Source organism: Nicotiana tomentosiformis, chromosome 1, assembly GCF_000390325.3.
Source record: "Nicotiana tomentosiformis chromosome 1, ASM39032v3, whole genome shotgun sequence".
NCBI classification, from domain to species: domain Eukaryota; kingdom Viridiplantae; phylum Streptophyta; class Magnoliopsida; order Solanales; family Solanaceae; genus Nicotiana; species Nicotiana tomentosiformis.
The window spans coordinates 10,040,507-10,053,159 of record NC_090812.1 but is presented as its reverse complement, the minus strand read 5'-3'; the positions used below and the strand labels follow the sequence as shown (position 1 = coordinate 10,053,159).

The 12,653-nt window shown below is 37.4% G+C and overlaps 1 protein-coding gene and 1 pseudogene across 1 annotated transcript; both read right to left on the bottom strand.

The window, feature by feature from the left end:
* Window positions 1-3,289: 3,289 nt before the first annotated feature.
* On the bottom strand, window positions 3,290-4,083 carry LOC104088361 (ethylene-responsive transcription factor ERF098-like; annotated as a pseudogene).
* Window positions 4,084-5,335: 1,252 nt separating this feature from the next.
* Window positions 5,336-5,958, bottom strand: LOC104088362 (ethylene-responsive transcription factor 1A-like). Its single transcript, XM_070186119.1, has 2 exons — window positions 5,537-5,958; window positions 5,336-5,414 (listed from the first exon to the last, which is right to left on the bottom strand). The coding sequence occupies exons 1-2, from the start codon at window positions 5,956-5,958 to the stop codon at window positions 5,336-5,338; spliced, it is 501 nt and encodes a 166-aa protein (XP_070042220.1).
* Between the last annotated feature and the right edge of the window lie 6,695 nt (window positions 5,959-12,653).

Sequence of the window (12,653 nt, the reverse complement as noted above, 5' to 3'; positions counted from 1 at the left end):
TTTCTGCACAACGTTTCGGTATTTCTTCGTAGTATTTCTACAGTTCTGCATTTTCTGAATAGTGTATTTTCTGCACATTTTTTCTGGGTTTCTGCACTGCGTTACGAAAATTGCTGCATTCTGGACAGTATTTTTTGCGTTTCTGCACAGTTTTTCTGCATTTTCAATATTTCTGCACATCATTTCGACAATTTCTGTATTTTTGCACAGTGTTTTTGCATTTATGCATAGTGTTTCTACATTTCTACAAATTATTTATGGATTTTTGCACAGTGTTCTGCGTTTACGCATGGCGTTCCGGCAATTTCTACGTTTCTGCTGCGTTTCTGAATTTTTTGCTTTCTGCACAGTGTTTCTGCATTTTTGCATAGCGGTTCTGCATTTCTGCAGTATTTTTGCATATCTTCAGAACGTTTCTGCATTTCTGCACATTGTTTCGACATCTTTTGCTTTCTGTATTTCGGTATTTTCTAATTAATATTTTTCCTCTTTATGAGAATGTATTGAGGAGCAAAGAAAAAGGGTTTGAATCCAAACAAAGCTCAAAGTCCTATGAAGAAGATAGGTTTTGATTTTCAGTTTCGATCAAGTGCTGAATTGGCCAAGCAATTTCAGATTAAGAAAGAAAAACTAGCTCATGATAAGGAGTATAGAGTTGTGAAAGAGCAAGCACCAGTAACTCATAAATGGAAGCATCTTATGCCCACAATATCAAATGCAAGAGAAGGAAAGAGTAGATAAAGGTTAACTCAATCTAAGGAGTCTTTTCAACAACAAGAAAATGGTAAATTACCTATGCACAAATCCATGATCTAGTTGTCTTTGAAGGAAGTTCTTAACACTTCACATATGATTGGAAGAAGACAAGGAGAAGGAGAAATTTGCAAAAAAATGAAGAGGAAGTTGGTCTTATCGGCGATGAGTCTTGATCATTTTCTAGAAATTTGGTGCTAGGCCATGTGCAAATTAAATTATGAAAACAAGAAAAAATAAAATTGGAGGCATCTGATGAGACCTATTAATTTTGCAAGAGTGTGTGTGGCATCAGTAATATTTATTCGATACTTTGTAAAAAATATGACTTTCATTTCTTTACATACTTTTTTAGAAAACATTGATGTTTGTTAGGGGTAAGGTATACTCCTAATAAAGAGAACAACCTCTCTACTCCTCGGGGTAGGGGTAAGGTCTGCGTATACACTACCCTCCCCAAACCCCACTAGTGGAATTTTACTCGATCGCCGTTGTTGTTGTTGTTGTTGTATTGATGTTTGTTATTTATTTCTTCTAATATACTTTGCAGCGTACAAGTAAAGAGAACAATGAGGGTTCCTCAAGTTTGGGAGACTAGGAATTCTCCCAAAAGTGATCATATTCAAGAAGTGATGGATAATATGGTTGCCCATATTATCCGCCGGTTAATCCGTTTTTTATCCGTATTAAATATGGGTCGGGTCGGATAATTTATCCATTTTTTCATTACCCGTTTTTGACCCGATTCATATCCGACCCGACCCGCCCGTTTGCCACTCCTAGCTGTAAGTAAGGTTGTCCAACGGGACGGGACGGACCACTTAAATCTAAACGGGATGGGCCCACGTTAAACGGTACAAGGGATGGGATGGGATTCCCATTTCGTCCCGTTTATCCCGTCCCGTTTATCCCGTTTCCGTCCCGTCCCGCCTGTCCCACGTGTTTTTTAAATTGTTTTTATTGTAATATAGCCATTGGGCAACGACCTCCATTGCAAATTTAGTGCTTAATTTTTGTGTTTACTTTACTTGTTCTATTTTCGTATTTTATTTGTGTGTTTAATTTTTGTGTTAACTTTTTAAATTTAATTTCGTATTTTATTTGTGTATTTAATTTTTGTGTTAACTTTTTTAATTTGATTTCATATTTAAATTATGGCACCTAAAAATGTATTTGGCCTATTTAAAAAAAGTAGTAAAGGTGATAGTAGTAGTAATCCTAATCCTAATCCTAATCCTTCTCCAAGAATTAGAAAATATATAGATGAAATGACTTATGTTGATAAAACTTTATTTTTTCAACCCCCTGCATGTTATAATATTAATTTCGGAGAACAACTAGATCATGAAACTTTACAAAGACAATTTGGCAATGATATTTTTTGAGGATGAAGAAAATGAGGAAGAAGAATTAGATGAAACACCCACTAGTCCTGCAACACAAGGTCTAACTCAGAGTCAATCTCGGTCTGGAGCTTTACCCCCGGTACCACCTGTAAGGGGCAAGCCTAAGGGTGAACGTGCCAAAAACATCACTTGTATGAAAATTTTTTAAACATGATAAAGTCAATCAACGTGCTATACGTGAAAAATGTAAGCAACGATTTGTACACAAGACTAGTGGTGGGACGGGGGGGTTAGCCAGGCACTTACTTAAGGAGCACAATTCTTTATGGATGCAAGCTCAAATAGAAGCCGGAAAAATTACAGATCCTAGCACCGGTACTGGCGCTCCTAGTGGATCTGGCGGGGGTTCTAACTTTTTACAACAACAGACAATGTCCGAGAGAAATTATAGATAAGTTACAACGAAACTATATATGAGCTTACAAATATTAGTATGATAATTTATAATTGGCTACTAAGAGGCCTAGATCAAAAAGAACCCTTCCTAGAAGGTGGCTGCGTAGATTATGTGCTTTTCAAAAGAATTATATTTGTATGTGAAATTTGAAACTTCTATTAATAAAATAAAAGGCTCTAAGCTTTGAATTCTTTTTATGAATTGTCTTACACTCTTACTTAGTTACTTAATGGCTTGAAATTATATTAAATAAATTACAACTCTATTATAATTACTAAAATATTTCATTACAAGTCTTTTTTTTAATATTTTATAATTTTTTACTTAGTTTCCTAATTTTCTTATAATTTATTAAGTTTTAAGTTTATTAAATAAGTAAAAAAACTAGACGTTGCCAAACTTAATGGTTAAATAAATATATATTTTTAAAAATCAGCCCACTTAAGGTCCGCGAAACCGTCCCGTCCCTTCTCGTTCGGTAGCGGGATGGGATGGACCTACCGTTTCGTCCCGTTTAGGCCCGTCTTGCCACTGTCCCGGCTAAATATCCTCCCGCCCCGTTGGACAGCTTAGCTGTAAGGTATAAAAATATTACATATGGGGTGTAGTAAGCGTTGTCTTTGTTATCAAATAAGCCACGCTTTTAAGCGTGGCTTGTAAGGCAATAGTTAAAAAACGTGCCCTTAGGTCAAAGATTACGCTTGTTTTGGCCACCCCAATAAAACTAAAATGTTGTAGTGTCAAAAAATTTAAAAACGTTATTCTAATACTAAAACACTAAATATATACCCTTCCAAATATAGTTATATTAACATCTGGAGGTTCCAACCATATTTAGCTTTGGCTATGGAATTTATCACATCTATTTTCCTTTTTCTTGTTACATTTACTGATGATGAGGTGGACGAAGAAGACGATGGCTCGGGTGAGCGTGTACGACTACGCCTCGCTGTAACTCTAGCCGGCTTAGGCATGTTTGAGCCAATTAAGTGAGGAAAATTGAGCGGAGCTCTCGAGCCGCGGATTTTGAAAGCGGAGCCAATGCTGCATCCTCAGGAGTCTCATAAGTTCCTAACCACAGTCTTGCCCCTCTCCTATCGGGGTCTCTCATCTCCGGTGAAAACGTCCCCCATGGCCGCCGTTTCACTACTATGTACCGCCTCCAATCTTGCGGCGCGTTCTTCTCACGCGCCACCACATTCCCCTTCGTTTCCTCCTCGGACTCGCACTTTTCTTCGAGATTTGGTATTGTTTCCTCAAATTTTTCATCCCAAAAGGAGGTTTCGAAGCTATTTTCTGCTGAAGGGGAGCTGCCAAAACTTGAGCTAGGACTGTTAGGCAATGCGTTACTTGAACTCATTGGCGAAAGAATTTCAGAAAAATCTGAATCATTTAGAAGATGTTGCTTTATGGATTCAAGGAGATTAAAATCAGAGAAAGAGAAGGTTATATCTGCTGGATTCATTTTCTTTTCTCTAGAGTTTTGAAATAAATGTTTCTTGCACTTTCTCTAATTACTAGGGTTTATTAATTCTGGATGAATGGAACAGTTGATACTGTACGTCTATTTATACGCTTGGCCTATAACTGTAGCTCTGGTCCCCTACCATCATTATTTTTTTTCTGGAATTTCTATACAGGTGCCATTTTAAGCACATGTATGTTATGCTTTTTAGTTTTTATTATCCTAACATTTTATTCTCTCTGTTTTAGTTTTTAAAACAGAGATATATATTTATTTGTAGAAAAAACCTAGTATATGTATAGCTTTTTCTCAAAAACCTCTTTGGTTTTCTGATAACATGAGCTGTCAAATTTTAGAAGCATTTAATTTTCCATTTCAAGAAAGAAATGTCCAGTACATTTTCGAAATGTGAACTCGTGAGGATATAATACTAGCACACGATATTACACAGGAAATAGAAATCAAAATTAAAGAGGTGTGGCTACTTATGTCTTTTACGGCTCATCTTTCGTTGAAGATGTATTTAATGCTTAAATAAATTTTTACTATGGATTCTTCTCTTTATAATTTGTTTACTGGGACGACCTTTAGAATATCAGCAAATTCATGATTATATTTCAAGGCCTATTTGATTTCTCATTTTCGTTTCCAGTTGGTGGAGCATCATATATAACAACAAAGTGTAGCAGCTGGATAGATAATTCACTTAAATATCTGTTAATTAAAGACGAGCTGCATCGACTTTAATTTTATATGGGGGAGCTTTGACACTTTTTGCGAATATCCTAAAACTTGTTCGGCAACTTCTTTAACAATTAGTACCTCCGTGGCTTTATGATTGTTAGAAAAACACATCCGATAATTTAAAAAGAGTACAAAAGGAACCTTGATTATTATATAATTTCAAGTACAGCATCATACGGGAATTAAAAAGTATTCAATAATTGAAATTTGTCAGACATGCATGTGCAATATTAGAGAAGATTCCATATGATTATGGTTTTTTTTGTTTCTCAAAATTGCAGAAGTGAAGAGGAAGCCTACACTGGTCACCCTGGATTGCTATGATGGTAAGCATCCTCCACTTCCAACCAAGAGGTTGTGAGTTCGAGTCACCCCAAGAATAAAGGTGGGTAGTTCTTGGAGGGAAGGATGCCGAGGGTCTATTGGAAACAGCCTCTCTATCCCAGGGTAGGGGTAAGGTTTACGTACACACTACCCTCCCCAGACCCTACTAGTGGGATTATACTGGGTTGTTGTTGTTGTTATTTTTCTTTATTGCTAAAGAAGACCGGATATTATTGAAATGAGAAACTAATGTGGATCATTACAAACCGGAATTGATTGCCGAATATCAGTTTGCAAATCATTAAACATTGAATACTTTATACTCCTTCATTGACATGGTTAAACGTTTACAGAATGGAGATTTACTTGCAATGAGTTGAAATTATTGATAGCTTTATAAAGTAAAGAATTAGAGTTAATATTTTCAGCTTCTTAGAGAACATATACCTTTTGAAAGCGGCTTGATCGTAAGCCAACGCTGCATCCTCTGGGGTCTCATAAGTTCCTAGCCACAGTCTGGCACCTCTCCTGTCGGGGTCCCTTATTTCCGCCGCAAACTTTCCCCACGGCCGCTGTCTCACTCCTATGTACCGCCTCCAATCTTGATTCGTGTTTCTCTCACGCGCCGCCTTTCCGCCCTGCGTTTGCTCCTCGGGCTTGGATTGAGATTCGGGAGTTGTTTCTTCAATGTTTTCATCCAAAAGGCAGCTGCCAAAACTTGAACTAGGACTATTAGGAGTTGCGACGTTGCTCGAACTCATCGGCGAAAAACTGTTCGAAAAATCGGAATTAATCAGAAGATGGTGGTCAATAGAGTCCAGAAAATCAAGATCAGAGAAAGAGAAGGTTGCATTATCAGCTGGATTCATTTCTTTTTGTTGCCCTAATTAGGTTTTGAATGAATAGTTTCTTGAACTTGTTCTTACTAGGGCTTATTGCTTACGTCTATTTATACGCTTGCCCTTCAAATTGTAGCTCTAGACTCTGCAGTACCTTTATTTTCTTTTTGGAATTTTCGCGAAGCTGCAATTTTAAGCACGTGTATGTTCTGCTTTTTGATTTTTATTATTCTAATAATTGTGAGCACCTAATTTTTTACAATATTTGAATTTTCTCCCACTTTTTAGTAGGTAAGTATATTTTAAGTTTAATCTACATATTTTAGCTCTTATTTCACCTTTTATAAGTGTTACTTAAGAAAATTATATCCCATTATCTCACCAATACCTCACTTTATCCCTTTTCCCCAACTCCCTCACGTCACTTTACACTAGCACTACTTTACCCCTTTTTCCCTAACTCCCTCACGTCATTTTACACTAGCACACACTCACTTTATCCCTTTTCCCCCCAACTCCCTCACATCACTTTATACTAGCACACACTCACTTCCACTCTCCCTCACGTCTCCCTCATAAATCATCCCCACTTCCTCACATCAGTTATAGAGCGCACACACACTGCACAAAGGGGATGAAAAACAGAGACCAACGGAGGAAAATCCTAGCGCCTACCTCTTCTTCTCCTAGCCTCATTCCTCGACCAAAACTCCTCCAAAGCATCCAAGAAAAGTTCAAAAAACGGGAGCAATTTTTAGCCATTAAAAACACCCATAAAACATCACTAAAATCACCCCCAAAAAATCATTTCATCTCCACCCCAAAATACACCATGAAACACCTCAAAATCCACACTAAAGAGCAGCAAAACAAGCTGTGAAAACAGCTAGGAAGAGCAGCGAAAATCAGCTGTAAAACAGTCCAAAATGCTGCCCTTTTTCCACCCAAAATCAACACCAAAACACACCTGAAACCAAGCTCTAAAACCAGCTTCATTCCACAAAAATCAGCTCAAAAAACGCTACCAAAACCAGTTGAAAAACCCAGCTGAAACAATCCCCCATCTCCACCCAACAAACCAGTTTCCTCCATAACCTTTCAACCCCATAAACATCAGCTAAGAAACAACCCTGAAACTTCTCCACTTTTCAGTCAATTTCGTGCTTCCGACAAGGTTGTGCCGTTGGAGGTTCTCAGTTGTAGTCGCTGCTCTTGGTTTGATTGTTGCGCAGCAGCAATTTTAAAGTTTGGATCCAATCAATACAAGGTATATTTTTACTTCCCTCACCAATTTTTAATATGCTGTTTATTTCTTCGTCTTTTAGCCATGTGAATATTCTATTTTTTAAATGTGATGATTGTTTGTTTTCTTGTCTTTTGTCAACTTAATGCCTTTGAATCAGTAGATCTAATTATAACTAAACATATATGGAAAATGTTTGTTGCTTTAAATACAAAAGCAATTTTGTTGATATATGTTTATATTGGATGAGACAGTAAGATTTATCGGTACTAGACTAAGAAGGATTTGGACTTAATTAAAAAGAGGTTTAAGACATGTAATTCCATTAAGTGACTTTAGTCATAAATTAATTAGACAAAGTTTTGAGCCGAGTTGTTGACTTAATTGATGTGGAATTTTGAATTTCTTGGCCATCTGATCCGTTTAGACAATTAGTTGATATTCTAGTTTCACTTGTTTGAGTTTGTTCCTTATCTAGTGGGACAGTGGGGTCATTTAAAAAGCTACATGAATTTGGGTTTAGGTACTATGTCATGTTAGTTAGTCCATTTCCCCCCTAATAAATTTATAACAATAGAATATACTCTCTTATCCTTCTCCCAAAATAATCTTCCATAATTCATGGCCTCACAACAATCTCAAACCTTAGGAAAATAAGCAACTCATAAACAGTTCCCGTGGTTATAGGTACGGTTCCCGTGGCATAGTCATGATACGTAACCCCAATTCAAGTGCGTGTTTCACGCGACTTGACCATAGCTTCAAATAATAATAAAAATAAGCATGTTATAAATCGCAGGTGCGTTTCACCTGGAGCGATTCACAATATGTACAAAAAACAACAAGTGCGCGACATCGCGACTTGTTCAAATAAATTTTATAAATATTAAAAATGGTTAAATATATAATTAAATGCGGTATAGAAAAGTTAATTCACATAAGTCTTAATTTTTTAGATAATTAGGCCAAGTATTAATTGTTAAGCGACCGTGCTAAAACCACAGAACTCAGGAGTGCGTCACACCTTCTCCCGGGTTAACAGAATTCCCTACCCGGTCTTCTATGTTCGCAGACCATAAATAGAGTCAATTTCCTCGATTTGGGATTCTAAAATAAATCGGTGACTTGGGACACCATAATAATTATCCCAAGTGGCGACTCTGAATTAAGTAAATTATCCTATTTTGAATAATATCACTTTAATTGGAAAAATTTCCCTATCCCTCAGGAAAAATGAGGTGTGATACCTCTGGCGACTCTGCTGGGGAATGGAACCCAAAACTTCTGGTTTAGGGTTCAGAATTCGAGCTTAGAATAATTGTTATGCTTGGATTTCATGTGATTGTCTCATATTACATGTTTGGGCCTAATGTACTAATTGCTTCTCATTTACCGCTTTGATATTCTGTGAACTGTATATAAAACTGTTACGCCACCCTTCTTCTCTCTAAGTCTTCTAAATCTTCTGGGAAGCGTGCGCTTCACGTGGTTTCTTTTCTGTTAGAGTCATATCCCTGATTTTAGAACGAGGATCGGACAAGATGCAAAGCCGATGAAGCTTCTATATTCCCGATACGCTTCCCCCCTCGGCTCTAGTTGTCCGCTTGGGTAAGCCAAGTCTAGAACAACATACCCCAGGATTTAAAACTAGAATAACATAGCATCATGCCAGATCCCTAGTAGGAACGTTTGTTTACATCACGTGCATTTGACTTTGAGGACTCAACACAGGGATTGGGTCCGTCTAGGACAGGTGTACCCAATATAAAAGACCATCATGATGCATTTTACGTGCTACTTGTGCATATGATTGTTTCGGATTGCATGTTGACCAGCTTCTAGAATAGGGAAAGAAAATCAAGAAAAAAAAGAGTGAGGTAGGAGAGAGAGAATTTACCCGGTTCTGAAAAATCCAGGCATTTGAAAACCTTAAAACTCTATCGAAATTTTGAAAAAAAAAAAAGAAAAGAAAAGTCATTTCAAAATGAGCCAATATTTTCAAAAAGTCGTGTTTTTCCTGTTGTGTCAAAATTGACCGAACTACGCAGGTCTAATTCTCACCGGATGTGAGATACGTAGGCAAACCTCATCGGTTCTAGCCCCAATTTTTATAAATCCAAAAAATATTTTCATTTACTTCCTTCCTTAGAAGTCTTTTCTTAGAAAATCCAAAATAAAAAAAAATTTAAACCCAAAAATATTTTTCTTTCTTTTTAGAAGTTTTTCATTCGAGAAAAAAAAATAAACAAATCAAATCAACATCCAAAAATATTTTTTTTTCTTATTCAGAAGTCTTTCTCCCAAAAATTCAAAAAAAAAATTCAAATCAAAATCTAAAATATTTTCTTTCTTCTTTAGAAGTCGTTCTTTTGGAAATTCAAAGGCAAAAATGTCAAAATTCAAAAATATTTTCTTTTTTCTTTAGAAGTCCTTTATGTCAAAATTCCCCAAAGAACAAGTCGAAATCCAAGAATATTTTCTTTATTCTTTAAGAAGTCTTCTTTTAAAAAATTCCCAAAGAGCAAATCAAAAAGAAAGAAATCAAAAAAGAGCTAGCTTATGTACTTTGTTCCCGGTAATCCTGAACTATATAATGATCGTATTCATGCGGCGTCATGATACGTAGGCAATCCCCATCAGATTCGATCATAGCCATTAAATAAATCGAGTGAAAAAAAAGAAGAAAGAAAAAGAAATAAAGGAGTGACAAAAATAACAAAGAAAAATAAAGAGCAAAAAACAAAAGAAAGAAAGAAAGAAAGCAAGAGTGAAAAAATCCAAAAAAAGAGAACTCTTTGTCCAATTTGAAAAAGAAAATCGCGGAAAGTTTTCGTGAATATGCTGTCAAATGGCGCGAGCAAGCCGCCAGGGTAAAGCCTCCAATGGACGAAGCAGAAATGGCTATTGTCTTCCTACAGGCCCAAGAGGCGGACTACTTCCAGAACATGATGTCCGCTATGGGTAATCCGTTTGCCGAGGCTATCAAAATTGGAGAGATGGTCGAAAATGGTTTGAAAACAGGCTGAATCTTGAGTCAAGCTGCCTTTAAGGCCACATCATAGGCCGTTCAGAATGTTTTGGGGAGTTTGATGAATAGAAACATGAGAGAAGAGGGAGCCATGATGGCTTCGAGCTCGAGGAGTCCCGCAGATCATTCAACCAATCATATATGTCGTCTAGAACCCCGCAACATTATTACCCTCATCATGATGCTGCATACGCCGTGGAACCGCCTCACTATGCGGTGATGAATGCGCAACCTTACACGCGGCCACATCATTATACACAAAATCGAGCTCTACCTCCCATAAATGCCCGTTCCTACCAAGCTCTATATAATCCCCAACCAAATGTTCCCTAATAAAATCCTTGCCCAAGAGAGCCCCTCAGAAGGAATCAATTCACCCCTATTGGTGAATTGTATTTAAGTTTGTTTCAAAAGCTAATCATGCTAGGTGTGTTGCAGCCAGTGGCCTCGAACTGGCCGAACCCCGAGTCCCCCTCGCACCGAGCTTATGCTAGATGTGAATATCACTCTGAAGCAGTGAGACATGATACTGAAGATTGTTGGACTCTTAAAAGATCAGTGGAGGACCTCATTGAGGTCAAGTCAATAGTTCTCAGGGAAGAAGAGACTCCTAATATGACGAACAATCCTCTGCCTACTCACACCAATGGGCCAGTAGTTGGAATGATCTGTGATGATGGGGAATTTGATCTGGCACTGAAGGCCATTGCAACCATTGCCGAGACAGGAGAAAAGCCAAAAAATAGTCGCCAAACCTGAAAGTTCCCTGTCAAATGGGAGTCGCAGTAGCCGGTCTTACTATTCTTTCTGCGTCCGAATTATTTCAGGGTGTAATCCGGATGTTTTACTTTTATTGTCTTACTTTCCATTGTAAACCCTTCTATCTTTAAAATTCAAATAATTGAATCAATATTTCATCGTCCATGTCTCTTTTCTTGACTCTGTCACTTCTCTTATTCTTTTTTCAGTTCTGTTAAATGAAGATTTCAATAATATGACATGTTTGCGGATTTTATGCCCAGATACTAAAATGCTGCCAGACTTCGAAATAATGAATCAAGAATTAGAATGCAATGAAGATAAGTTTAAGGAAATAAAATAAAGAATTAGAACAATTAAAGAAAAATTGGCTACAGATTGGAAAGGTCCATACATTGTAACGAGAGTACTTCCAAAAGAGAGCGTTGTACTTGGGAAACATTAAAGGAAATGTTCCTAAAACAACTGTCAACGCATGTGCAGTCAAAAGGTACTATGTTTGATACTCTATATAGCATTAATGTTTTCCGGTTGGGATGAAGAAGGCTTTCATTCTCGCTACCCAAACACCATTAACCCTTTTGCCAACCCTTTGAGCCAGTTACCTTTTTTTGATTACCCTCTTTGGATCCTGAAGGAGTTATTGAAAAGAAAAAAAAACAAGAAAGAGAAAAAAAGGAAAAAGAAAAAAAAGGAAAAGGAAAGAGAGAAAACAAAATAGACAAAAAGACAAAAGAAAATAAAAAACAGTTCATGTTAATTGAACTACGTTCGACTTGATTCCAAAAGGATACGTTGGCAGCCTCTCTCTGGGGTTCAGTCACACCAAAATAAAAATCCACATTCCCCCAAAAGTTGAAACTGGGGCAACAATTATAATGTTTTAGCGATGATTTCACCCGAAAGGTTCCAAAGTTTTAATTCAATCCAAAATTCGTTTACCCAAATCCCTTTCAAGTCCTTCCGACCAATAGGCAAGAATGATCAAGAATCAGAGGTCACAGATATTTGGTCCTGGAGACGTCAAAATGAAAGAAACTAAAATGAGAGAGTCTTATTGGTGAAAACCCTCACGGGCACTTTAAGGTGATGGTGAGTAAAGAACTAAAATGAGAGAGTCTTATTAGTGAAAACTCGCAAAGAGAACTATAAGGCGATGGTGAGAAGAGAAGTGAGAAAGGTCAATTGGTGAAAACCCGCAAAAGGCGCCATTGATCGAAAAGAGGATCCTTACATCCATTGGCATCGACACAGTTCTGGGCAAGGCTTCTCGGTTTTCAAGGCAAAAGTTGTGATGCGTTTCTAAGAGTCGGACAGTTTACACAGATCAGGCATCCAGCCCAAAAGGCATGTCATGTTCATTGACATCCGCATGTACTCCCAGATAAGTCCGTCCTTCTATTCCTTGAAAGGGACACCTCTTGTTTTAAACTCATTTTTTCTACTCCGTTGCTTATTTTTCTTCGAATCCCTTTCGGTCTAACTTTGCTCCAAAATAAGGCAAAGAAAGGACAACAAAACCGATTTACAGGGTTCCTGTTTGAAGCAAGCTGATATATTCAAAAGGCGCCCAGCCTCGGCAAGGATATTGAATCGACCCCGACTGGCCATGATTGGCCGATGCTTTAAAATTGAAAACTTTGAAAGAAGGAAATCAAAAGGGAGTGCCTATAAGGGCAAAATGAAGTTGAAAGG

Excerpts from the sequence above, each read along its gene's own strand:
- LOC104088362 (XM_070186119.1), bottom strand. The coding sequence starts at position 5,958 with ATGAATCCAGCTGATAATGCAACCTTCTCTTTCTCTGATCTTGATTTT. Across the intron at positions 5,415-5,536 it reads GATCAAGCCGCTTTCAAAAG|GAGTATAAAGTATTCAATGT; the intron begins GTATATGTTCTC and ends ATGTCAATGAAG.